General features: G+C 42.5%; 2 protein-coding genes across 19 annotated transcripts in view; one reads left to right on the forward strand and one right to left on the reverse strand.

Moving 5' to 3' along the window:
* LRRC7 (leucine rich repeat containing 7) overlaps positions 1-13,443 on the forward strand; it is a 349,370-nt gene extending 335,927 nt beyond the window's left edge. For 8 of the 15 annotated variants that reach the window (XM_008172560.4, XM_008172571.4, XM_065554028.1 and 5 more), the window contains one exon: positions 12,906-13,443. In XM_008172560.4, coding sequence (XP_008170782.1) covers positions 12,906-13,013 — 108 coding nt within the window. In that variant the 3' untranslated portion in view covers positions 13,014-13,443. Of the gene's footprint in view, positions 1-7,653; positions 7,711-7,807; positions 10,364-12,905 lie in introns of those variants that run through there. The other 7 variants (XR_010589656.1, XM_065554030.1, XM_008172565.4 and 4 more) reach the window with 5 other exon arrangements.
* Positions 13,444-22,164: 8,721 nt separating this feature from the next.
* The window catches only part of LRRC40 (leucine rich repeat containing 40), a 31,129-nt gene continuing 25,684 nt past the window's right edge, over positions 22,165-27,609 (reverse strand). For all 4 annotated transcript variants that reach the window (XM_008172572.4, XM_005285501.4, XM_042851327.2 and 1 more), the window contains 2 exons: positions 26,050-26,235; positions 22,165-23,187 (listed from right to left, as the gene is read on the reverse strand). In XM_008172572.4, the coding sequence (XP_008170794.2) occupies positions 23,082-23,187; positions 26,050-26,235 (292 nt within the window). In that variant the 3' untranslated portion in view covers positions 22,165-23,081. The remainder of the gene's footprint in view (positions 23,188-26,049; positions 26,236-27,609) is intronic.

Raw genomic sequence — 27,609 nt, forward strand, 5'->3', positions numbered from 1 at the left:
CCCTGAATGAATGCTGGCCATCAAGATTATTTGCTACTTACCAAGAAGTGTTTCCTATATTTGATGGGTACACAATACAAAGTGATTGGGGAAAGAAAAGCTCATGCTCAAGTGAGCAAACTTTGCCAACTCTCAAAACAAAAAATGGAGATAACTTGGAGAAAAAGTTGGTTGTGCAAGATATAGTCTCCTAAAGGCAGGGTATATATGTGAAACGACTGCTCACAGGGCTCACCAGTCCTTAGTATGTTTAATGTGATGAGCAGAGTGGAAAAACGGGGACCTGCTGCTCTACAGGCAGAAGCTGTTCAAGAAGGATGGGCAAGTCATGCAAATGAGCTCCTGTCCGCCCTAGCCCTCTGAGCATCCCTGTGCAGTTTCTTTGGGGCTGTGAGGGATGCAGGAGTTCTTCTTCGAGTGATTGCTCATGTGTATTCCACTATAGGTGTGCGTGCTCACCACGTGCACCAGTGCCAGAAGTTTTTCCCTTAGCAGTACCCGTAGTGGGGGAGCACCACTGCGACCCCTGGAGTGGCGCCTGTATATCGTGCCATAAAGGGGGCTGCGTGCTCCCCCCACCCTGAGTTCCTTCTTGCCGCCAGTGAAGGTAGTCGGAACTTTGTGCTCCAGCCTTGGCTGCAGTGCTTCTAGCCTTAGTGGCACTTGTTCATCGATAGATAGCTTCTCTAGTTGGTAGCCTGGCTCGGGGCATGCCCCATGCCCCAGGCTTCAAGTCATGTGACTCCTGTCGCAATTCCATGCCCAGAAGCGATCCGCACTCCGAATGTCTTCGCTGTCTGGGCGAGTTTCACATAAGTGAGAAGTGCAAAATTTGAAAATTGTTTAAGCCCCGGACTAAACGTGAGCGCAAGATTCGTCTCCGGGCCCTCGTTATGGAATCTGCATTGGCCCCGGCACCGGCGTGCCGACCCGACCTGGCCCTGGGTGCCACGTCATCGGTGCGGAGCGAAGCCCCGTCCACCAGTTGGCACCGCTCCCCGGCCAAGAAGCAGGGCAAATCCCAGCGACGCTGTGAGAAGGACAGGGTGAGGCCGGACCTGAGTTGGCCAGCCCACGATCCCTGTCGGGGCCCAGACCTCCGACTTGTGCGGAGCGGAGTAGTCCGGCCCTGTCCACGTGGACCTCCCCACCGATATGGGTTCCCTCCACGCCGGAGGCAGCCCAGGCGGTGCGCGACATCTTCGCCATGCCGTTACCGAGCGGGCCCTGGTCCCGAGGGAAACCACCGTTGGGCTCCCAGCCCTCACCGGCTACGTTGGTTGTGGAGACCTCCTTCCGATCTGCCGGGCCCTCACATAGCCCCAGACATACCTCTACTCCATTGTCGGGGTCGCCTGGGAGTGAATCGCCTGAGTCGTCCTCGACCCACAGAGGCAGCAGGCGCCGGCATGGGAAGCGTCGACGCTCCGCGTCAAGTGAGAGCGGATCTCGACGCCGACGGCACCGCTGATCATACCGTGATGATCACCAGGTTCAGAGTGCATACTGGCACTCAGTGGCACCGCGGCACCGCGCCCGGAGCCTCCAAAGAGAGTCCACGGATACGCCCTCCGACGTCTATGCCTATTCATCGTCGAGGTCGAAATCCTTGGCAGGAGCCGGCGTGGACGGCACCGCTCGAGCCGCTCCCATGGCCCCGTGCGATCCTCGGCCACCTCTGCCTTGGCTCCCAGCCGCCCCTCCCTGGGCCGCGCCATTCCCCAGGAACAGATAACCCTGGTGGGACCCCAGGCGGCGCAGTGGCAAGGGGCACCCTGGCAAGGACAGGTGGCCCCAGGTGGCCCCAGGTGCCCGCACTGCCGAGGCCCCGCTCCGTGGTGGGGGCATCCCAAGCCTGCTCTGCGTCCCCGTCTAGGCACCAAGGGCAGTCCTTGGGTGCCGCGCCGACGGCACCGCAACTGGTCCCTGATGCAGACTGTGGCATACCGGCACCACCCAATGCTCTCAGGTCCGTCCTGGTCGCCCCGCAGGCACCAGATGAGTCCATAGCGGCACCCCCTCTTCCTTCTCAAGAAGATTTCAAGGCGCACCAGGAGCTCCTCCGACGTGTAGCCGCCAACCTACACCTGCAGGCGGAGGAGATGGAGGAACCATTGGACAATCTTTTCAATGTCCTTTCCTCCTCGGCACCGGGCCGCGTGGCACTGCCACTTCACCAGGGTGGCAAACATCTCCACGGGCCTGTGGCAGACCCCAGCCTCCCTCCCACCTATCTCTAAGAAGGCAGAACATAAATACTTCGTGCCCACAAAAGGGCACGAGTATCTTTACACCCACCCCACTCCGAACTCGGTGGTGGTGGTCGGTCAACCACCGTGAGCGGCACGGGCAGCCCGCACCAACCCCGAAGGATAAGGAGGCCAGGAGACTGGACACATTTGGCAAAAAGGTTTATTCCTCAGCCAGTTTCCAACTCAGGGTGGCAAACCACCAAGCCCTCCTGAGTCACTTTGATTTTAATTTGTGGGGCTCTTTGCCAAAATTCGAGCCCTCCCTCCAAGAGCAGGACAGGAAAGAGTTCAAAGCGCTGCTTGACGAGGATACAGCAGTAGCGAAAGCAGCTCTCCAGGCCGCCTCAGATGCAGCTGACACGGCGGCTCGTTCAATGGCCACGGCTATCTCCATGAGGCGTGCATCGTGGCTTTCCCTCTCGAGACTGTCGGTGGAGTCCCAGTCTATAATGCAGGACCTGCCATTTGATGGCAAAGCATTATTTGCAGACCAGACAGACACCCATCTGCACGGGATGAAGGACTCCCACACCACCCTGCAGACACTTGGTCTGTATGTCCTGCCAGCCAAGGACAAGCCCAGACTGCAGCCCTCGGCTTCCCCTGCACGGGGCAGATATGAGCCCCCACCTAAGAGGCAGAGAGAGCAGAGGCGTCGGTCCCAACGCCAGTCCCGTTCGGCCCCATGACCTGGGCCCTTGAAGGCCAAGAGGCCAGGGAAACGGCGTTTTTGACTCGTTGCGGGTGGTCTCCGGGCCTGTTGCCAGTGTACCCCCCCCCAGTTAATAAAGTTGAGTTTTACCAACCGTTTATCAGCCTTCCGACTGCAATGGTCCCATATAACGTCAGACCGATGGGTCCTCAGCACCATCTCCCAAGGGTACAGGTTGGAGTTCGTTTCGGCCCCTCCTCACCATCCGCCAGCCCGGGAGCTGGCTGGGGACCCGGAGCATGCCCCCCTCCTCAACCAGAAGGTAGAGTGCCTCCTCTCCCTGGGAGCGGTGGAAAGGGTACCTCGGGAATTCCAGGGCAAGGGATTTTACTCCGGGTATTTCCTCATCCCGAAGGCAAAGGGTAGCCTGCGGCCCATCCTCAATCTGCGGAATCTCAACCAGTTCCTGGTTCGTTGCAAATTCCGCATGGTGTCCCTGGCCTCTATTATTCCATCCCTGGACCCGGGGGATTGGTTCACGGCTCTGGACCTCCATGATGCATATTTTCACATCCATATTTTCGAAGGTCACAGGCGCTTCCTCCATTTCCTGGTGGGTCAGGACCACTACCAGTTTACGGTCCTCCCCTTTGGGCTCTCTACTGCCCCCAGGGTCTTTACAAAGTGTATGGCGGTGGTGGCGGCCCACCTCAGGAGGAAAGGGCTGCAGATCTTCCTGTACCTCGACGACTGGCTGCTCAAGGGCAAGTCCCGGTCTCAGGTACAGGAGCAGATGAATTTCCTGCTAAACACCTGCGGGGCTCTAGGCCTGGTGGTAAATGAGGACAAATCCACGTTAGTCCCGGTTCAGCGCACAAACTTCATAGGAGCACTGTTAGATTCCCAGGTGGCCACAGCCTCCCTCCCATGGGACAGGTTCGAGATGCTCAAAGCTCTCATCGCCTCGGTCACGGCCTTTCCAGTAACTACGGCACGGGTGTGCCTTCAAATCCTAGGCCATATGGCAGCATGCACCTCTGTGGTGCAACATGCCAGGCTCAGGATGAGGCCCCTTCAGCTTTGGCTGGCCTCCCGGTACTTCCAGGCCAGGGACGGCCTGGACAAGGTCGTTACAGTACTGCCGACAGTGGTGGCAGACCTGCACTGGTGGTCTCTCCCGAGCAACATGCTGAGCCCCCTCCCTCACTAGATCTAGAGTTGGATGCCTCGGACCTGGGCTGGGGAGCCCACGTGGGGGACTTCAAGACCCAGGGTATGTGGTCTCCCGAGGAACTGACCCTGCACATAAATGTCAGGGAACTCAGGGCCGTGCGCCTGGCGTGCGTGGCCTTCCACCAGCACATAGAGGGGAAGGTGGTCAGCGTTCTCACGGACAATACGACCGCGATGTATTATGTCAACAGGTAAGGGGGCACACGTTCCCGGGCTTTATGCCAGGAAGACCAGCTCCTGTGGGAGTTCTGTATAGCCCACGACATCCTCCTGAGGGCCTTTTACCTGCCCGGCAAGAGCAACACGCTTGCGGACCCCCTGAGCAGGGTGTTCTCCCAACAGCACGAGTGGTCCCTACACAGGGAGGTGGTCAGGTGGATCTTCCTGCAGTGGAGCACTCCCCAGGTAGACCTGTTCACCACCCCCCAGAATCGACTGTGTCCCCGGTTCTGCTCCAGGGTGGGAGAGGGCGAGGGTGCAATCTCAGACGCGTTCCTGCTCCCATGGTCGGGGCCCCTGTTGTACGCCTTCCCGCCCTTCCCCCTAATAGGCAGGGTCCTACAGAAGGTGAAGTCAGACGGGGCGCGGGTTATCCTCATAGCCCCGGACTGGGCCCGTCAACATTGGTATGGGACCCTGGTGCAACTCTTAGCGGGCCCCCGTCGCAGACTGCCGCTCCACCCGGACCTCCTCTCCCAGGAGGAAGGTAGTCTCCATCCCAACCTGGCCCCGCTCCACTTGACAGCGTGGCTGCTCCGTGGTTGAATGAGGAGGAAGGGAGATGTTCTGAGGATGTGCGACGGGTCCTGCTGGAAAGTAGGAAACCCTCCACACGTCGAACCTACCTGGCTAAATGGTATCGGTTCTCTATGTGGGCGAGGGATAGAGGTTCCTCTCCCTCTTCGTCATCTATCCAGCTTGTCCTCAATTACCTCCTGTCCCTTAGGACCCAAGGGCAGGCGCCCTCCTCTATCAGGGTACACCTGGAGGCCATTTCGGCTTTTCACCCCCCCGGTGCAGGGCCTTTCGGTGTTTTCACATCACATGACGTCCCGGTTTCTAAAAGGGGTAGATCGGGCATTCCTTTACGCCAGACCCCCGGTCCCGCTCTGGGACCTGAACCTAGTGCTCTCCCGCCTCACCGGGCCTCCTTTCGAGCCCTTAGCCACATGTTCGTGGTCCCACTTATCATGGAAAGTGGTGTTCTTAGTAGCTATCACCTCAGCCCACCGGGTCTCCGAGCTCAGGGCTCTGACCTCTGAACCACCGTATACGGTCTTCCATAAGGACAAGGTACAGCTCCGCCCTCACCCCGCCTTTTTGCCGAAGGTAGTCTCGGCTTTTCACATGGATCAGGATATTTTCCTCCCTATCCTCTGCCCTAAGCCCCATTCCTCTAATGAGGAACGCTGTCTGCACATGTTAGATGTCCGCAGAGCGCTGGCCTTCTACCTAGACAGAACCAGGCCATTTAGGAAGTCCCCCCCAGCTGTTCATTGCATCGGCCGAGTGCATGAGGGGGCGTCCGGTCTCTACCCAGCGGATCTCCTGCCGGATCACCTCATGCATTCGCACCTGTTACGACCTGGCAGGAGTTCCCCCGCCTCCTATAGTGAAGGCTCATTCGACGAGATCTCAGGCCTCGTCAGCAGCCTATGTGGCTCACGTCCCTATTCAGGATATATGTAGGGCTGCTACATGGTCCTCTGTCCACACCTTCTCCTCACACTATGCAATCGTCTCCCAAGCACGGGATGACACAGGGTTTGGTAGGGCGGTACTCCGCCCGGGTAACCCTTAAAACTCCTCCACACCTCCATCAGGTATAGCTTGGAGTCACCTATAGTGGAATACACATGAGCAATCACTCGAAGAAGAAAGGACAGTTACCTGTTCCGTTACTGGCGTTCTTCGAGATGGGTTGCTCCTGTGTATTCCACATCCCGCCCTCCTTCCCCTCTGTCGGAGTTGTCTGGCAAGAAGGAACTGAGGGTGGGGGGAGCATGCAGCCCCCTTTATGGTGCAATATACAGATACCACTCCAGGGGTCGCAGTGGTGCTCCCCCTCTACGGGTACTGCTAAGGGAAAAACTTCCGGCATTGGTGCACGTAGTGAGCACGTACACCTATAGTGGAATACACCTGAGCAACACATCTCGAAGAACGCCAGTTACGGAACAGGTAACTGTCCTTTACATCCGCCATGGAAATGGCAGAGGATGAGACCTCAATCTGCACCTTGCAGTAGTACTAAAGAGGGGACAGTGGTGGGCCTCCTCCACTCGTCCAGTTTTCATGGGAAGAAGGGGATATTCAGCTCAATGGACTTTGTCACTGCTCTGTGGCTAATATAGTGTTTACACAGTCTGGGATTTCAAAGGAGTCTAAGGGAGTTAGGTGCCTAACTTCTGTTAAATTTCAAAGGGATTTGGGTGCCTACTTCCCATTAGTTCCTTTAGAAATACCAGCCAAAATCAACAGAGGTGGCAAGTGCTGTGCCCCTTCCAGGATCAGGTCCAATATCTGTCATTATTCCACCAAGGGCAGTCAGAGCAGGGGCAAAACCAAAGCTGGGATAAGAGAGGATTTTGTAGTCAAGCCCGGCCAGGGTCGATACCAGGGCTCCAAGTCTGAGTCAGGTTTCAGGGTCCGAGTCAGGAGAGGTTGTCAAGCCAGTGATTCAAGTGCAAGGAACAGTTATGGCAGCTACAGAAGATCCATACTGTTGTCTGGATACTTCCTGGAATACCCCTTGGGTTTATATAGGGCAAGGAGCCACAGGGTTGCTGTCTGTCAAACCCTTGAGACAGAATTTCCCATGGGCTGGGTCCACAGCAGATCATAGTAAGTGAAGCACAAGTTAGTTACAGCTGCTGCTGGGTGACAACCTGGAGCTGCCAGCTGCCTGGTAGCTGTACAGGCCTGAGTTCTAGACTCGGACTATAAGGTCAAAGGGGAACCATCGTGATCTTCTAGTCTGACCTGCACATTGCAGGCCACAGAACCTCACCTCACCTGTGGGGCCTTACAGTATCACTCTGTTTCCAAGGTGATTATATGTGCTGTACTGTGCATTCATCTTGAGACAAATGTGGCTAATCCAGTTCCTCTGAGCTAGGAAGTATATCTAACCTATGGGTATACAACAACCAGTAATGGGTCAGAGAGTGGCCCATTTTAGCTTGAAGAAGCTAAATTTCCATCATCAAGCTGAAAGGTGTTTGAGGTAATTTCCCTTTCTCTGTTGGATTTCATCTCACTACCAGATACAGCTAAATCACCCCAACAGAGATTATTTACCACAGGGAATCTTAATACCCTCTGACAAGCCAATATGGGTTATTATATGTGATTGAACTGTACTATCAGGGTCTGAGTTAGACAGTAAGTAACTGGGGGCAGGGACTGTCATCTTAAATGTTTGTTCTGCACCAAATGCACGGTAAATAAGTTATTAATAATGATAACATAGTGGCAAATTATCCAGAACCCAGCCACTATGCTTTCCTTTTTCAGATTTCAGAACCTGGCCATTGCTTAATTTCTGGCCAACAAACTTGGGATGGATTCTTGGTAAGTCTCCCATTGAATTAGACTTGATGAGGATTTTTCTGTAAAGATGGTATAAATGGTGAAAAAATGTTATAAAACATATTTCTTTTCATTGCAGATGGCAGTGAGAACACATGAAGAGGCAGATACTTCCTGATCCCATTTCTGAGCCAATCTTCTGTCCTGAAGAAATAACACAGTCCATTGTAGAGCATGTTTAGAATGTCTGAGGTATCAAAAGTGAGATTTTTGTGTGTTTATCGGGGAAGCTGTTTAGCTCGCCCCATGTAAAATGTGTTGGGTCTTTGCAATAACATGCCTGCTATCTGATATGGCCCATGAATGGGGAACATTTCTTCTAAAAAAGCCTGCCCTTCCTGGTTTTTTTTTTTTTTTTTAAAGTCAGCATTGAATTTTTTTAGGAATGGTGGGGAAATAATGGCAAATATACAGACCCAATCTACAGTAGTTCCCACTGAGTAAATCAAGTTACAAATGTTTCAGGGAAAGACATTGGGCCAGGGCTAAAGATACAGGGAAACCACATGCTTTGCAGGTGAAGAACTGCTCATTACTGAATGTCCCTTCTTTTTCAAGGCCATTCAGCTGTAGGAACTTTGGGATGGATCATATTTAATTTCTCAGTACAATAGCTCCCTATCAATTTTCACCATCACTAGGTCAGAAAAATCTCCAGATTTGACACAGTATAGAGCAACAGCAATACAAAGAGCATCTTTTCCATTTTCTCTGGAGTCCTGACTGGGAGCAGCTGAAAATATCCATTCAGAGCTACAGTGCTTCATGTCCTACATATGAAGTTTGTGAGTGTTCATGGTCTCTTGGCTTCCAGTCAAGGTCTCCAGGTTAAAAATACCTGCTTCTTAACTGCTGTTAGGAATGTGACTCAGAATGAAATGTCATCCTTCAGCTAAGACTGAAGGATTTGCTGTACCTTCTGAAGCAGCAACAAGCATCTGAATCAGAAATGATGGTAAGGAAGGAAAACTGTGGTAGGAGCATGAGTGGAGATGAGTCTTCAATTCCTTGGCTGATTTTTCTATGCTTTTTGTTGCCTTTTGTGGTGCACTGAGTCTCTAAGCCTGTTATGCAGTTCAGGTGTAGAGAAATTTCTAGTCTGCTTATGCAGTTGCCTTCATTTGACTTGACATTGGGCATTCAAAGCTCAAAGGTTGCTCTGTAGCAGATAAAAGAGGAGGTCTCCATTAGAAACAGAACTGACGGATGTCAAAGAATTTAGAATAAAATAGAGTTACTGGATCTGATTCCCCATTGCCTATTGTCTTGTGTAGTCAGTTACTGCTAGGCAAAATGCAAGTAAAACTACCAAATCAGAATTCTTCTCTTACACTTGGTTAACATTTTACACCCATTTTGCAATAACTTTGCATTATGTAAGTGCTATTTTCTTGGATGTAAGATTTTTTTTTTGGTCTTGAATGTTCTTGGTAACAAAATAATACAACTCTATAAACTACCCACTGACATTTAATGCCTAGGCTACATTTGGAAAAAAACTGTAGGGATTAATAATCATTTATTCCTGATTTTGTTTTTGTAACTGAAAGCTTGTCATTCAGTAGAAGCTGTAATATAATAATCTTCCTTGGAGAATTCAGTGAAGAATTACCTTCTTTCAAAATGGTTGCCATCTCTCATTGTTCTCAGTAGGACTGACACCACAGTGACATCATAGAGGGTTGGGGGGAATTACTTTGTCATTAACCATCTATTTAATTTAATCTGGGCTTTGGACACTAAAATGCATTAATCTTAATTGTATGGTCATCACTGTAGGACAGAGTTAAGGTTGTTTAGGTGTCCTCACTGTACATTTCTATACTTTAATATGTTTGGATTCATTTTAACTTTAATCGTAACTGAATTTCCTGGATTTGTAATTCTTTGTTTTGTTTTTATTTTATTTTGGGGGGAGATAATTACAACATCCCTGTAATCTATTTTTACAGTAAATTATTGATATGTACTCTCAACCTTGCCTCCGTCTTAACATACTGTTTTGTCAGGAATTAGATCTAAATAACTATACAGGGTACAAGGCAATGGAAAGCAAGGCCCATAAATCCTAGATATACATGGATTTAATAGCATGTGTTACAGGGAGTGGGGTGAATACAGCACATAGGCTGAAAGAAATAGAGGATTCCTGACTGTCATTTATCAATATGTTACCTAAAAGAGAATTTTCTTTCCAGTTGTGGCCTGTTTCGGCTGCTCTGGAAGTGTAATGCGGAGTAAACTGGCACCCTGGGAAATACTCCCTCTGTAAAAGGGTTTCTCCAGTGACTAGGGCTGGTCCTATGCAACCCTCACTTGCAGAACCAAGCATCTTGTGGATGAGATTGCACTGTTCTTTGGCTTATTCTAAGTGAGTGGAACAGATTGCAGGTAACTGTGTGACTTTGCTGTAACAAAGATCAGCTCATGAGGTCGCTGTGTATAACGCTAGGGGCCAAGGAGGCCCCAAACACAGCCCTGAATGCCAGCGTGTCCTTTTGGGGGTTTGCTTTTTGACATACAAATGAATGCCTTTGAAACCTTTTTCTGCCTGATATTTGTACCCTGTTTCTCAGTGCTAAATTATATTACTGTATGAAGTAAAACAAAAATTAATAAAAGGAGTTGCTCTTTACTGTAGTGTTGTCTTTCTTTTCAGCATGGTTCTGCCTGTTACTTCTTTACTTATACTTTTAAAGTACATGTACATAACTGCTGTAGCTACTACGCTGTTATTACATGGCACTTTCCCTACCTTCTGTTTCCCCACCGTCAGAAGTTTGCATCCTGAATCCTTTGCATCCATTATACATTTGTGTGTTGTTGAAGCTTTCAACTGTGCGGTTGCCTCTCAAATGAGATGATCTTCATGTTTCATGAACAACAGAATAAAATGGACTCTTCCATTTATTCACCACACACCACGCCTGATCCTTTGCTTTTTCAAGACGATGGATGTGTTCAAGTAGAACAGGATCTGGACCCACGTATAGCTTCTTCAGAAATTGCAGTCCCGCTTAGATATTATAATTTCTTTATTTTTAATTTATGAAATGTACTTCTCCACTAAAATTCAAACCTCAAAAAACAATAAACAACAAATATCAGAACAAAATTTACTTCTAGCCCAAACCACTTGGAACCTGCCTCTTCAGTCACCTCTCCTATCTTTGACAAAAGCCCATGTAAACAGATGAGCTTTTGTACCTTGGACTTGCATAGACCAAAAGTGAAATATCTTTCATCAAGAGATCCTGTTTCTTGCCCCTAGACATTCTAATTTAGTGACTTAGTAAAACTGCCAAAACTGATGACAACTTTATGCAGTGTTTGTGTAGAGAGTTGCATGTGTGTGAGAGACAACATCATTTGGAATTTAGGGAAGTTAATCCAGACTTAGACTTATGTAACCAAAAGCAGAATTTGGCCCATCTAGTTCACACCAATTCTCTCAAAATAGAGCATTTTTTCTTGGGATTTATAGTCATCACTTCCTATTTTTAAAAACGTAATGAAATCATCATGTTTTTATAAGTAATCTATTCATGGTTTAAAATTCCAGACCCTCCTATCACATCTACCATTCAGCTTTCTGTGGTGGGCCTGAATTCAGTGCAGTTACTCCTGATTTTTCCTAATGTAAATGAGAACAGAATCTGGTCTAATACAACATACACGTAATTTTTTGTGTGTAATTTTTTGGACGCAACAGAAGATATGATTAAAACACTAGCCTACAGAAAAAAGTGCAGTGAAGACATTCTCCTAAAGAGCATGTGAGCCACAGCATACCAGCAGTCAGAAGTGGATAAAGTACTTGAAAAATAGCACAAATTGAAATAATCTACAGTTACACATCTTCTGGACATAACATGAAAACACTGAAAGGAGGCAGAAATTCTATGGCCCCAAGAACTTGCAGCAAGAGAGTACTGTGGCATTTTAGTCCTGTGAAAGAATGCAGGACTAAAAAAAAAAAAAAAAAAAAAAAAAAATCCCTCTGGACTGTTGTTTCTAGTTGACAAGGTCCTGCATACAAGGGAGCATATGTGACTGTGTTGTGTTGGGGCCATGTTGTGACTGCTGTCTGTAGCAGTATGTGGAGTGATCATACGCCTGGAAATGCTTATGTCATGTAATCAGTAGTCTTATGCTTTGACACATTTACCTTCGGTAGCTTGTCCACAAACTGGTGTGATGTGCCCCCATGGTGATATGCTTAGACTCAACTCAAGAGCTGGATCTTTGTACTTCTGAGGTGGGAGCACCAGGTCTGTCTGTTACGGTGTCTAGATACTACGATAGGCAAAGTAGAGATTAGATAGAACTAGATGTAAGCAACTTGCTCAGCAGTATCTATCCTCCTAATACATAGTTACCCATCTGCCATTTTCCCTCTCATTGTGAACTGCTTTTCTGTTAGTAGTTAATGATGCATTAGGCAGAATTAACTTCTGTGGAAATGTCATTTGGAAACTACAGGGAAAAGCACCTTATAAATTGCTAAGATTATGGATAGATTCAGAGGGCATGCTCCCTGAGTATAGGGCTCAGCCTGCAGCCCCTCTGCATGCAGGACTACCAATAGCTTCATTTAGGAGTTCCACACAGAGTAACTTCACCCTCAGGCTCTCACTGCAGATAGCTCACTCTTTATTCAGCTGACATATCCACTTTTTCCATATCGAGTCCTTCCCTCCCTTCTGTCACCGCTAGATGATGGTAGCATAACACGTACATACTTGGCTACATCTGCTTGCTTGGAGACCTCTGGAACTAACTTTCTTATGCTTTGTCACTCAACAAACCATGCTTGCTGGGGTAACATCTACTTTATGTATCCTGAGATTAAATCTATACCTTTGATGGTTCAGTTAAATTTCTAATTTTATAGCTCTGTTGTGTAAGATACTGCTATAGCAGGATTTTTTTTAAAAGTTATAAGAAGTGAATTGTTACACTATTATTATTTAATTAGAATGTTATTGTTATTCTCTTCAAGGTATGGAATCACATTTCCACCCATCAAAAGTAATCACAAAGTAGTCCAATGTTCTTTTTAATCTTTGAACCATCAGGTTTCTTTTACTTTAATTTTCAGCTCTCCCCCAAAAAAAGTAAAAAGTGCTAAACATAACTTTATTTGATTATTTCCTGTTTTTATTTGTGTGTTACAGGCAAATGGACACAGTTTTGTACATATGGAACATGAGAAAGCTGTATTACTACTGAAGAGTTTCCAGAATACAGTAGACCTAGTTATTCAACGTGAGCTTACTGTCTAAGTATTTTTTATAAATAGTAAACGTATGTCTAGCCAGATCTAACGTTCAAACAGAAATTTATACATAGGAAACAAATTTTGCCAATTGCTGGACCAATGGCAAACATTAGTGCCAAATGTATAATACTATATGTTAGTACTGCGCCTCTTGAAAAATGTTAACTATATAAATATGATGTTCATGTGGTTATGTATTAGTTTTAATTGTCAGCCTCTGGCTGTGCATTGGTGCAGTTTCTTTTTTAATCAAGTTACTTCTCAAAGTGGATTTCATAAACTTCAGAACACAGAAGCACACAAAAGCTCTTTATGAATTCTGCTGTCCATCAAAAATACTGCCTCAAAGTTGTATATATCTTTATAAAGAAAAACATATATTGAGTTGTAATTCCCATAAAATATTTCTATCACCAGTGCTATACTAAAAGAAAGATTATAGAGAAAAAATATTTTCATAGACACCACTAAGAAAGTAAATATTAAATTTGAACTTTAGTATGTTGATTTTTTCAATGCAAATATATATATATATGCCTTATAGAAGTAACTGTACAAGTACAGTGTTTAGTGCTGAGTCCATATTAATTAGCTGAATTATTGCAATACAGGGTGAAATACTTCATAAATTATACTTTCAAGCCTGGGACCTAAACATAATAGTCTAGGCAAAATTAATTGCTTTTGTCTGATCCTTTTAGCTGATTACATGTAAGCTTGTGAAATAGACATAATTTTAGATAGTGTTGTTCCTCAAATAAAAGCAGTGAGTGGTGATTGACAGGAAAAACTAATGCTTTATTTTTGTGAATTTTTTAATTTATTTAAAATTATAGAGCCCTTTCAATAAACTTTGATTCCCAATTCTCCCACCAGACTATAATAACCCTGAGTAAGGAGGGCCAAATCTAGCCCTTTGTGGCAGCAGTCCCATTGAAATAAGTGGGACTATGCAGGTACAATGCATTGCTAGTAAGACTAGATAACATTTAAAATATTTTCTCTCTGAGGTGTGCTATATAAATACCAGTAGGTAAATCTCAGTGCAGTTCTAAGGGGATAGGAATAGACACAGCACAAAACTACATTACATTGGTGTTATTTCAGTAATCCAAGTTTTAGTAATTCCTACAGCTGACAGCATGGAAAATCAATTTCTGTGCCATGGATAAGTCTACAAATATTGGGTAAATCCTGTTTCCATTGAAGTCAATGGTAAAAAATTGTGACGGCTAATGAGAGTTTTTGAAGGAAATAAATTGAGTATTCCAAATTGGTTTTATTAAATTTGAACATTTTTAAAAAACACAAATCACCTAAATTGTGGCTATTGTAGATTTTAAAGGTTACTATCAAGAACGTTTTAGTTAATGTGAGGTGTTTCTCTATTGCATATGTAATGCTGACATACCCTGGTTGTCAACAGGCAGGATTGAACTGGGGACCTCTGGAACTTAGTGCATAGCTAATGCTGTAGAGCAGACTCAATCTCTCTCTCTAAGTGGTCTTGATGCCACTAGATGGGACAGAACATCACCCCCCAAGTGGTCTGTGGGTTAGACTCACACTAACTAAAGTTTTCCCTCTCTCCTCTGATTAATTTACATATTAATTAGTTTAATTAAAATATATAATTAAACAGTTGTTTTTTTTAAAGTCAGTTTATGTAATGTTCTGTCTATTATATGGTCTTCTGTTGCTCATTAGATATCTGAGGTGGGGCTTGTTCCCTGATGAATGTTTTGAATTGTCTTATTTGGATTTCATTTATTTTCAGCTGGCATCTGGCAGCTGTTGCAATGTGACAATATGGCTGGAGATTTGGTCAGTCAGCTTCATCACAATGACAAATTGTGGTTCTGAAGCAACTGGGACTTTGGGTGCATAGGAATGCAGGGTTAGGGCTTTTGTTTGTATTTACACGTTTCCTGGTTTTAAAATGGTGACTGTTCACATCCCCTTTATTATTTGCTTTCCACAAACATGAATGATTACACGTCTTACTGCAAAACTGGAAAGTTTATTCCAAATCTGCATGTGTAAGTTCTCACAGAAAACAAATGTTCATTTTGTACAAGTCCTCATACTGGAAGTGCTGCTGCACTCATCCATTCAGGAGGCAGAAATACCACCATGTAACTTATCTGACTACAACTGATCCATACCAGCTCTAATTTTAAATATTTACACCCAAATAGTTTGAATTTAGTTATTCTTTCACCTAAGAGGAGATTTCAAATTCCTCTATTCGAAGATATTCAGCAAATAAATTCAAATGAGTTATTCAGTTATTTATGTCAGCCTGGGGTGCAGGAATGCAGCATCTTTAACGATGTACAGACGCTCCCCGGGTTACGCAAACCCGCATTTACGGAAAAAGTTCCTTAAGTGGTTTTTTGGTTTGGTTTTTTGTGTAATTGTCGTCAGGTATATGTCCTCGACTTACGCAAAATTCGACTTACACAAGCAGAGCCATAACTAGGGATTTTTGCGCCCGAGGCAAGGGACGGGGCGGCACGTCCAGCTCTTTGGCAGCGGGTCCCTCTCGGAGGGAAAGACTTGCCACCGAAGGAGAGACTTTCTGCGCCCCTCACCTTCCGCCTCACTCGCCTCGCCCTCATTATGGCACTGTATGCAAGGTGTTCCAGAACAGAACGCTTGTGTAAGTCGGAGAGCGTCTGTAACAGCTGCAGAATTGCAAAGTCCATTATTCAAATTGTCAGCATCATCAGCTGTCCCTTTCATAATAAAACAGTCAAGAGATGCTCACATCCATTCTTTACATGCAGAAATTCACTCAGTGTAAACACACTAAATGTAATACATTCTGTGGGAATTTCATTGTAATTTATTTGCATAGCTCAAATATTTCCCTTGACTTCCCTTGGCAAGAAAACTGAGTAAATAAAAAGTTAGTTTTGAGTCATGTTGTAACATTGCCTACTACATCCCTCCCCTAAGCAAAACTAGAAGACAGAATCCTGAAGCATGTTACAAAATTAAATATTTTATTTATATAGCACCAAGATGTGGTAGGCATTTTTACAGAGACAAGTGGGATCACGAGGGTTCTGCCCTAGGGAGCCTACAAACTACATAGACAACATATTGAAGAAAGATGTAATATAACAAAAGCCAAGTGATCTTTTGTGTCACATTTTGTTCTGATGGATTTTTGATTACATACACTGATTATGCCAATGTGGTTTGTAAGCCTGAGTGTTATAAGACACAGGTAGTTTTTTTATTCTCCCTACCTCTCCTCCAGCTCTTTCTTGTCCATTATATAGTCAGCTATGTCTAGATCTGCATTTGGAGACTTTAAACTTCCCCCTTAATTAATGAAGTCTTTGTTGGGAATAAAACCAGACATTCCAGTGGAACCTCTGTCACATTTAAGGTCTGATGCTGCAGATTTTGGAGTCAATGGAAGCTTAGTAAAAGAGCTTTTCCTGGTAAGTGAGCAGGAGTTCAGGCTTTTCATTCAGACAGTAGTTGAGCTTCAAGATGCGTCTTCCCCACCCCAATCCCCCAAAAAGCAAGCATGATTCTCGGTGTATTTATATACAAATTGGCAGAGGGGATGCTCATATTTTGAGCGATGAAGGAAGTCTTCATTGTGGCTAATTAGTATGTTGTCTTGTTTTGAGGTAACACACTTTTGTCTTTTCTAGAGCGATTCAAAAGATGCAGTTAGTAAGTCACAGCTGAACCAAGGTATCCATGCACATATATCTTGTTAAACTTGAGATTCTAGGACAGATACTGGCAGCAGATGAACAGCATATATATGATGTGGCACCCTGGAGTATATTCCATAGATGTGGTTATTTTCATGTTTCATCAATGAGTTCTGAGGCAGGCAGCTGTGATCTCAAAATTGCATATAGGTTCTATTAGCTAGTACACACTACACCATGTGCTTTCATATCAAGTACACAATACCTAAAGCTCAGGAATTTTTTTTTGTAGCTACTAAAGAGAATTTTTGACAATGACTTAAACATGGTGTTTTAGAAATAAAACCAGAAACTCCAAATTGCCTTTGGAACTTCTACCCTTTTCAATTTCTAGCTGCCTGTCGGCTTTCAGCTGTGCTAAATTTGTTCCCATGGTAACACTTCTGCTAGCAGTAAAACTGTGACACTGCTTTTTAGGTTTCTGCACAACAAAGCTCATCTAGTGCTCCTCAAGTAAAGGTTAGATTAAAAGTGCAGGGCATTGCTACAGTTCCCTTGTTCTTGTTTTACAGCAGCTGTTAAGGAACACAGAATGGTTACTATCACAGCTCACGTGGCAAGTCACTGTACAGAAACTAGAACTTATCAGGGTTTCAACTCCCAAGCACCACTATGAAAACGTGTAACAAAAGTATCAACTGTATCTTAGCCAAACGTGTATTAGGCTAGGTCTACACTACCCACCTGAATTGGCGGGTAGAAATCGATCTCTCGGGGATCGAATTATCACGTCGGGACGCGACAATCGATCCCCGAATCGACACTCTTACTCCACCAGCAGAGGTGGGAGTAAGCGCCGTCGACAGGGAGCCACGGAGGTCGATTTTGCCGCCGTCCTCACAGCGGGGTAAGTCGGCTCCGGTAGGTCAAATTCAGCTACGCTATTCGCGTAACTGAATTTGCATATATTAAATCGACCCCCCCTGTAGTGAGGACCTGCCCTTAGCCAATGCAACAGTAACTCCCCAATCGACCATATTTCCAGATAGTCATATAAAATAGGGCACAACCCACTTTTGTGTTTCCAGTTTTATACGGAACCCCCTATCCAGATTTTTGGGGTGTGGGTTAGTTTCTCTAAGCTTGTTCTGAGCCTAAAGCTCTTCTTTCCCCAGTTGCATCCCACTGGTTGATGCCACAGCTGGAATTGAGTACTAGCCAACAACCTCTGGCCACAGGTCATTCTCAGAATGGGAGAAATATCTAAAGAGACAAGACCACAGGAGACTCAATTCCTAAAGAAGTCTCCAGTCTCAATAACAATTCTTTACCCATTCTGTTTTTTATTGTAATTAAAAAATTTAAAATTTCAAGTATATTTTCATTCACTGAAATGTATTTTCTAACAAGCCAGATTTGTAAAAATATATCTGTCCCTTTATTCATCACGATCCTGCTCCTTTGTGCAATTATATTACAGCCTGAGCTACTGCGAGACTACTCAAACTATAACTAAGGCGGCTTCTTGACAGTGTCTCTACTCTATTTATACATGGGGACAATTTTAAGGAAGTTCACCAAATGCCATGTAAATGGTAAAATAGAAAACTGCCAGCTGTCTGTTGAATTTCCCAGGCTGAAAGAGCATAGGCAGATGTTACGAGGTTTTCTGAAAATGAAGAAACTTGTCCAAAATTGCTTTAGCTCATTTGGTTATTTTTACAACTGCAAACTCATACCACGAGCACTTCCCTGAGTACGAGTAATTCTTAACAGTTCTAAAACCATCTGACCATAATAAACTGTTAAAAGAATCGAATGTAATATGTTTAGGAAATCTGCTTGCCACTGCTATTACTATGTACTGCTCACATTACATCTTGCTCCTGCTTGTAACTCTAACCAATCCCTGTTATTATTGTGTATTAGTAAAGAAAAAGTAATGATTGAGTTCATTTTCACAAACCATAGTTTCTCTTCCTATCCTGTGCAAGTGACCATTCAAAAGACGCATAGGACCTGATTCTGCCACAGGATACATGTCCCAACTCCCAGGGAAGTCAATGGGAATTTAAGGTCATATCCATTAGCTCAACTAGCTTTGCAATCTGTGCCCCCCATCTTCCTAACTAGAAAAGGGTATTGTCAACTTTCTGTACAGTTAGCTTGTGAATGTACTGGGTTCAGCCGCCACTCACCTCGTGCTCAGAAATTACCATGCAAGCCCAATTGGGACTAAAGTAAACATTAATATAACCACCCGTTTGCTAATCTTCATAAAAGGACACGAAATTGCAACCGCCAACAGTGGGCTTTGAATTGGCCATCCAAGAGTAAGATATACTTACTAGCTTTTCATTTTCTGTGTCTGGGTTTTTTATATTTTAAACTTCCAAATGCAAGTATTAAAATAAAATAGTCATCCAGTCAATTTTAGATTTCAAATAAGTGGAATAAAATTATAAATTTTGCTTTTTTATTAACCAGATTTGTTTATTTCACTGTACTGTAAATATGAGCTAAACATAAAAGCAATGATGCAACTTTCAGGCCAGTAGTTTGGATTGGATATTAATTGAGTTGGTCTTTTTATGACTCCAGTTTTGCTATGCTAAATAAATGGCCTTACAGCCATATGTGTGCAGCACAACAGTGACACCCAGAGGCCAGGCAATGTAACCAGAGCTCCTTTTCCTCAGAGTGGCAGTTTGAATTTTGATCAGACCTCAATGAAATTTCACCTTTGCAAAAGTAAATTCTCAGAAGGTATTATTTGATACTTATAGCATTTTAAACAGTTCCTTGTTTCTTTAGAAATTCTTATGAGCATTAATAGCCTCAGACAATTCAAGCAGATATTCTGTATATGAATGCACTCCATTTCATTGCATATAGTATTTACTTGCCCCCTTGTAAAGCATTTAATGAAGAACCACCAACAAGCCACAACAGTGCAGCACAAGAGGCTTGATCTTTATCAATTGGGGCCTTTTAGGCCTCTTTGCTAGCCTAAGTGGGTTTACTCTGAAATCATGGTCAAAACAAAGACTTATGTTAAGTTTTCTACTTGTGAGTACTGTATCCAGTTCAAAACCAACAGCTTACTTTATTAAAAATTTTACCATTTTATAAAAGACATGTTTAATTATGATGGAGATGGCTGTATTGTAATTAATATTTTGAGATAATTGTGATATTGAGCTTAAATTATATACAAAAAAGTCATTTTTGTATGTGTTAAAAAGATTGCTATATTACAGATGACTAACTGTACTTTTCAGTTTAATTACAGTATTGATGTAAATAAAGCTGAATGAAGAAATATTTACTACTTTATTAACATAGATTGTGAATGTATTTAATGGTTTTGCAGTATAAGGACTTACTGAACTTGAAAGCTGCTTCATTTTATGTGCAAAAAGGTACTTTAAAACTATATTTTAAATCTATTGATTCAGTGAAATCAATTATCTTGTTAGTTAATTTGCACATGCAAGTTGTATCCTTCCAGTTTTATTTTATGTATTGACACTAATTGGTAAGGTGCATATTGTGTTTAGAATGCATTTTGCAGATGCTTTCTGTACATAAAAAAATACAGGGACTAAAACAATGCTGTGCAGTGTATAGCAGAGCCATTTTTCGGCTTTGGTGTACCAACTTTTTCAGTATTTAAAAAGTGTTTTGAATAACATTAAAAAAAGTCTCTTTATTGTACAAATAATAAAAATGTCACATTATTGTAACAAACTTTTGTCATCTTTTAATATAAGAAGGGATATCAGTTATCCAAAGGTAATTAATTGTACTGCTGTGTTGTCTGGCTTATGGAAAGAGTTGTTGGTCTCTAGCTAGTTCCTTTTAAACTGCTTGTTAATATGTTGTTTGATTTAATGAGGAAAAAAGTAGTGAAGATAAAGATGCAGTTTTCAAATCTTCACTAAATATTTAACCTGAGGGGATAATGCTTGAGACTCTGCCATTAGTTTTAATTGATACAGTTAGTTTAAAAAGTTCAGATTAAAAAAAACCAAACCCATACCAAAACTTGCCTGTATTCTCCTCTCATTAAACAAGTGTTTGAGTATTCTTCTGGTGAGGCATCATACAGTAGAACCTCAGAGTTATGAGCTGCCCAGTCAACCACACACCTCATTTGGAATTGGAAGTATGCAATCAGGCAGCAGTAGAGACAAAAAAAAAAAAAAAAAGCAAATACAGCACACTAGTGTGTTAAATGTAAACTATTAAAATAATTAAGGGAAAGTTTAAAAAAAAAGAGTTGAAACTGGTTTTGTGCTTGTTTCATTTAAATGAAGATGGTTAAAAGCAGCATTTTATTTTTCTTCTGTATAGTAAAATTTCAAACTGTATTAACTCAATGGTTAGTGGTAAACTTTTGAAAGAACAACCATAATGTTTGTTTGTTCAGAGTTACGCACAACCTCCATTTCCAAAGTGTTCGAAAGTCTGAGGTTCTACTGTAAAATTATCGCAACTGTATGAAGAAAAGCTACAGCACCTGAAAGTCTAAAATTCAGTGTCTGTATAGAACGTGCTTTGTATAGAAGCTGGAAGAGTGCCTCAGTAATCTAAATGTTAGACTTGATATAGCTATAAAATGCTGGGTACCATTCATTCAAATAGGGGCAACTTTGGCCTTCAACCATTAGCCTTCCCACATAAATACATTGCCATTTGTTTTGGGGGTTGGGTTGTTGTTTTTTTATTTGGATTGGGCGATGTCTTAAAACAGTAACACATCTACTCAAACGCCCAATCTCCTTGTCCTTTCCTATTGCTATGTAGTGTTATGTGCCAGCTGTTTGCTGTCCTCCCTCTCCAGAGGGGTTACATTTCAGTGCTGTTGCATGTATTGTGATCATTTATGATGAAAGGTGCTCATTAAATGTAAGACATTAGGGATGGGTGGATTTATTTTGTCTTAATTTTGGACCCACTCAACCATCATTGGGTTGAAAGTTTAATTGGAATTGTTTTTTAATTTTGCTGTTGGATAGGAGATGGGGAAGGGAGAAAGAGAAAAATGTTGAATGAAAGCATAGTTTATACACACCATACATAATATACAGGATATCCACTTCAGCTGTCTTCTAATGGCATGAGGCATGAGCAGGGTGAATGTAGCAAAAGGTGGCTTTTCTATTCCTAATAATTAGCACAGGATTCTCTTTACCTCATTTTCTTTTAAGTTCAATCAGGGAGGTGGGGAAAATGGGTTGCAATCCGAAGAAAAAGGCTTGGAAAAATTACTTTTGCAAGCCAAGGTAGGTAGAGATGTTCACCCATTCCTAATGTATGTACTGTAGTTTAGTCTGTAAGAATTAAAAGCCACCTGACCTTCAGTACAATACTGAATTCCCTTGAAAATATAGCCTTAGAAACGTGGAAGCTATCAGTCTTCAATACTGTTTGGAAGTGAAGTGTTCAAAGAACAGTCAATGCAAACCACCATGTGATCAATTTTGATTTAGTCTATAATTTGTTGCATGTAAAAGCCTAAAAAAGAGCAATGTATATACATTTGCATCACAGTTCAGATCTGACACACCCATTCCCCTACAAATTTATCACCAGTGTTGATGCATCTTAAGGTGCCATTTCCAGGATGAATAAACACATTTGTATGTAATATGGCAAGCATATATTAATGTTATTGAGGTAGAGAGCTTGACTGGTACATTAAACTAAACAAAGGTAATGGTTTACACCCAACAGGAAACATTTATTCATTACTAGTCAAACAAGTAGAATTCAATCACTTTTGTAAAAACATTCTTCACACTCTTTGTAGCACAGTTCATACTGTATCCTTACCATTATTATAGCATTGGTGTGTAATTTAAGGTTTCAGGCATTTAACAGGAGACAGACAGTGTGAAACACTTACCTATTTGATTAAGAGGTCACCTGCTATAAAGCATTTGGTCCCACAGCTATGGACAATACAAACCTAAGAAAATCAGAAAGTTTACTTTTTACCTTTTATGCAACCCCTTTAGTGTCCCTAAAATTAATTCATAAAAAATGTTTTTTTTTAAACTGAATTGTAGAAAAAATTGTCATTGTTAATGGTAGTATCCATTGAAATCACTGCATTACAAATAAAGAAAATTAGCATTGTGGTATTTTCAATTGATCTATGCAACTCTGGAAGAAAAGCTGAGATTTTATGGATGGGCATTTTTTTCAAACATGCAGAGTAAAAGCAGTATTCTAAAAATTGCTTTATGGCACAGGCCAGCTTAATCAATAGTTGACAAACAGGAAGGAAGTCAGTTAGAATGGTGTATGGCCTTTGAGTTTCTGATGGTAAAAATCTTGCTTGTATTTTGATCCATAAGCCTAACAAAAAAACAAGTGTACTCTGATCAAGTAGGAATTCGACTTCTTAGGTATTCTAGTACAGCTGCTGTTCCTTTTGCCAAAATGGCTGCTCGAGGAGTGCGGAATGGATTTCCTTCTAGCAGAAGTGTCCTGGGGAAGTATAGAAATAAAAATTATTACTGTCAGTGCTTTTGCTTGTGCCAGCACATTCATACACCATGCACACTTATGGTTCTTTAGAAAAATAAAAGAATCCTGCTTAAAGATGGAATAGTAATACTACATTATGAATTTCTGCTACTCTATTTCATATTGGTCTAATTCAAGTGCTAATAGTATGCCAACAGAGATGTAGTGATGGATAGTTTTGTGTGTGCATAATATACACATGTGCCCTGCAATACTGCACTACTGTACATATAGGGGAACACATACTTTTTCAGTAAAACCCCCGGCCGGGGGGGGGGGGGGGGAGAGGGAGCGTTTATAAAAAATAAATAATAAAATCAGTGGGAATAACTGGTTGTAGCACTGAGCTACGCTAAATGGCAACATTACCTTTTCTCAACTCAGTTGTTATGCACAGGCCCTCAGGTAAGCACAAGTCCTGTCACCAGAGCACATTCCCATATGTTCCCTTCAAGCCTTCCCTATCACCTAAGATCTGTGTTTTGCTGAACTAGTCAGACCCTTAGACCCTGTCTAAATAGGGAAAAAAAGAGGTATTTTTGTTGTGTTAACTAACATATTAAAATTCTACTCATGAACAGCATTGGTCAGTGCTACATAGGGTAGTTTTAGAGTTTAGAAGAAAACTACACTCCATAAGTCTGCAAGAGTCTCATAGCCCATACATTCATGTTCTTGAAAATGTGATTATCCAATAAATCTAAAACAAAGTCACTTGTAAAATCCCCAGTCAGAAAAACAAGCATGCTGTTTACTCTGAGAAATTTGGGTGACTCAGCACCTCTTCTCAAGCCAAATCAGTTGTGCAGCAGGTGGTTCTCACTTATGCCACTATGGTAAGAGAACAACTGCTACTTCTATTGGAAAAAGCAGTGCTAGGGTTCATAACTTGGCCATTTTAAACTATGTTGAACTGAAGCTTGATATACAAGCTGTCTGCCCACTTGAGATTTCCATTTCATTCACAAAAATGGTTTAAATTGGTAAAGCTAGTGGTAGGCTGAAGAGTGGTTATTGAAAAAGTTATTTGTCCCTGTACGACTTCAAAACCTTAATTTTAAACATAAATTTTATTTAATGAATTGCAAGAAGGAACACAGGAACTGCCAGACCAGAGACCCATTTAGTCTAGTATCTTGTCTTTGTCAACACCAGTAGCATCACAGTGGTGAAATGACTAGCCCCTAGGGCAAGTTTCTATTCAAACTCTTTCATGTAAGGGGTTGGATTATTCCCTGAAGCTTGAGAACTTATATTCTCAAAATGGCTACCTATTGAATCTAACCAGGAGTTAAAGCACTCACCTGGCATGGAGGAGACCCAGGGTCTCCCACAACCAGGCATGTGCCCTCCATCCCAGGTGAGTGGCTAACCACTGGCCTCTCTTTCTCACTTCCCCCACCTTGGACCTAAGAAACCTTCCTAATGAAAGTTGCATTGAAACCATCCTTTCCTATGAAAAGCTGTGGTTTCAACTAACTGGCATTTTCTGACAAAAACTGTTTTGTAGAAAAATTCCTGACCAGCTCTAGTGTGTACACACATTTCCTTTTATCAATGTAAATTTGTTACTTTCCACTTTCATCAACCCCCCCAATCCTGTAGTGTGAAAAAAAGTACATATTTGCTTTCAATTTACCTTCTCTGTAACAATCATTTTTTGACTTTTTTTAAAATCTCTTCTCTAAACCAGAACAGTCCCAAATCTTTCATTCTCTCCTCGTGAGGAAGTCTTGTTATGCCCCTAATAATTTGCAATCCCCATCTCTGAACCACTAGTCTCTAGATAAACATTGAGATTGAACAAGCAGGACTGAACAGAGTATGCCAGGTGAGGACCTAAAATTAATTTATAAAGTGCCCATATAATTTTTAAGTGTTATTTTCCATCACATTCTTTATGCACCCTAACATTTTGGTTTTTTTTCCTATTTAAACACTGCTGAAGCACACCGAGCAGAGATTTTCATGGAGCTTATACAACTATATCCAGATCTTTCTCCTGAATGCGCAAAGTAATTTAGAACCTACGAATGTAGTTGAGAAGTTCAAATTATTCCTTCCAATATGGGTTATCATACAGACGTCACCGCTGTATTCATCTGCCATCACATTGTCCATTCACCTATCTCTGTTATGAAATTCCTCAGTGGCTTTTCCACTCATCTACTCTAAATATTGTGTCCTTTGCAAATGATGACACTTTACTAACCCGCCCCTTCCTGATCACTGATCAATATATTAAATACCAGTCTTAGTGCAGAATCTTTGGGCAGCCTACTGTTAAGTCTTTTAACAAATTACCTTTGACAAATGGCCATGGGACAAATGTCAATAAATGGGGCACTATACCTGAGTCTGAGGACAATCCTCTGTTATGAACAATCCCTGAAGTAAGTGAAGATAAGGCAAGTTAAGAGCAGACCAGCAGCTTAATTCTAAATTTTCCTAAATTGTGGGTTTATTAAGTTGGACTAATGGTCAAGTTTGATGCTCAAGGCCAAACTCCACATTCAAGTACCCCTATGTAACGTGAGAAAGCCTCTAATGCGAAGTATAATTTTCATGTTACTTTGTTCGTGTTTAATAGATAAATAAAATCATGAACCAAAAATTTCCTGTATTCTCAATTAGTCTTGAGAAACTATGAAAAAAATTGAAGCTGCTTCATAGCTGATGACTAGAGGTCAAGCATTTTATGAATTTAGACCAACACACAAATACACTGTTACTCTACCATTTTCCTTGTGACTAAAAAAAGGCCTAAAAAACAGTTATCAAAACCACGTTACCGTGCAGTATTAAAAAAAAAAAAAAAGTCACCTAAGATTTACGCAGTTTCCAAGTTCTGGTGGCACTTGAAGGAGGTCATTATTCTGAAGGTCTAAGGTGCCAAGCTTGTCTATCTTCCTTATTTGCAGAGGGTCTATGGATCCAACCTGATTGTTACTGAGTAGGATAGTTTCAAGTGTTGGGATGCGATAAAGAACATTGGGAAATATTTTAAACCTACCAAAAAATGAAAATAAATTCACGTAAGGAATCAAATCAGAAACACAGATATAAAAAATGGGTAACAAAACAGTAATAGTAAGGTGAAAGACTAGATTTAACTGAATTTGTTTAATAATAACTAATTAAAGATACATTTTAAACACGCATTTTTGGGAGGGTGGCAGTAATACTGATTAATCTATTTCACAAACATAAAAGCAGAATGTAATTTGTATGATGACTGCTCGGTGCTTATGGGACAGAGAACAAAAGGCCAGCAGCACTCATTTTGTAAAACTGAGCGTAGCAATGATGTCAGCCGGACATATTCCTCCTACAGTCTGAGCTAACAGTTCCTGTAAACACATTCACTACATTCCCCAAGCTTAATCCTGCTTGTTTTATACCCATGAAAAATTGTCACCATTCAGATACCAACCCCCCACCCCAAATCCCACTATACTTATGACCACTTTTTATATTAAAACAAGAGCCCTTCATTTACAGACACCATGTTTATGGTCCATGGCACAAAGAAATTAAGTAGAAGCTTCGTTACTTGTAATCATCCAGCATTTTATCCACCCACTGCTCCCTTACCATGACAGCTGACTAATGCAGCTCTGCAACACTAGTAATGGATGTACTGCACCACACAATTTAAAAATGTTTCAGAAATACTTATCTACAAACTATTTATAGATTCTGCTAAATACTAACAGCTGTATTTCTAGCATAATGCATAGCACCCAGTGATTTGGCAAAAAAACTAAATCACCCCACCATTTTCACAGCTTGTTTTCATTAATTAAGACACAGGCAAGATTTGGTTCCAAAAAGAGTGTTTTCCTTTTAAATATTAATACAGGAAGAACCTTCAATACTGCTTAAAAACAAAACGGATCTTCACTTAGTCATTAAAAAAAAACCGCAATTAAAACAATCCTGTGTTAAACAGAATGTGCGTTGATTGTCTTAGCGGAAGGAAAATTACTTCCACCCCACAGAATTCTATTAATTTTTTTCTTGTTGGAAAAACACTGAGATGTTACAGATCGAATCAGAGTTCACAATGGGGTGGGTTTTTTGGGGGGATGGAGGGGGGTGTCTTTCTTCCCACTCTCAGTTTTTATTCTGCTCTTTTAATGGCAACATTTTCAAGAGTCTTGCTGCAGCCAGGGTGGTCAGACAAGGGGAGTGCTTTGGGAGACTGTTTTTTAAAACACTTTAAGCATAGCTTGTGAGAGGCAGGGGCAGGCTCGATCGGAGCAATGGAGCCAGCCACACTGGGTTTAGCCACGTGTATTGCTGCCTGGAGGAAGGAATCACTAGCGAAGGCAGGAGGGGCCTGCCATTCTCTGCAGCGCCCAAATGAGATGGGAATTAGAA

This window comes from Chrysemys picta, chromosome 8 (genome assembly GCF_011386835.1).
Source record: "Chrysemys picta bellii isolate R12L10 chromosome 8, ASM1138683v2, whole genome shotgun sequence".
Classification (NCBI taxonomy): domain Eukaryota; kingdom Metazoa; phylum Chordata; order Testudines; family Emydidae; genus Chrysemys; species Chrysemys picta.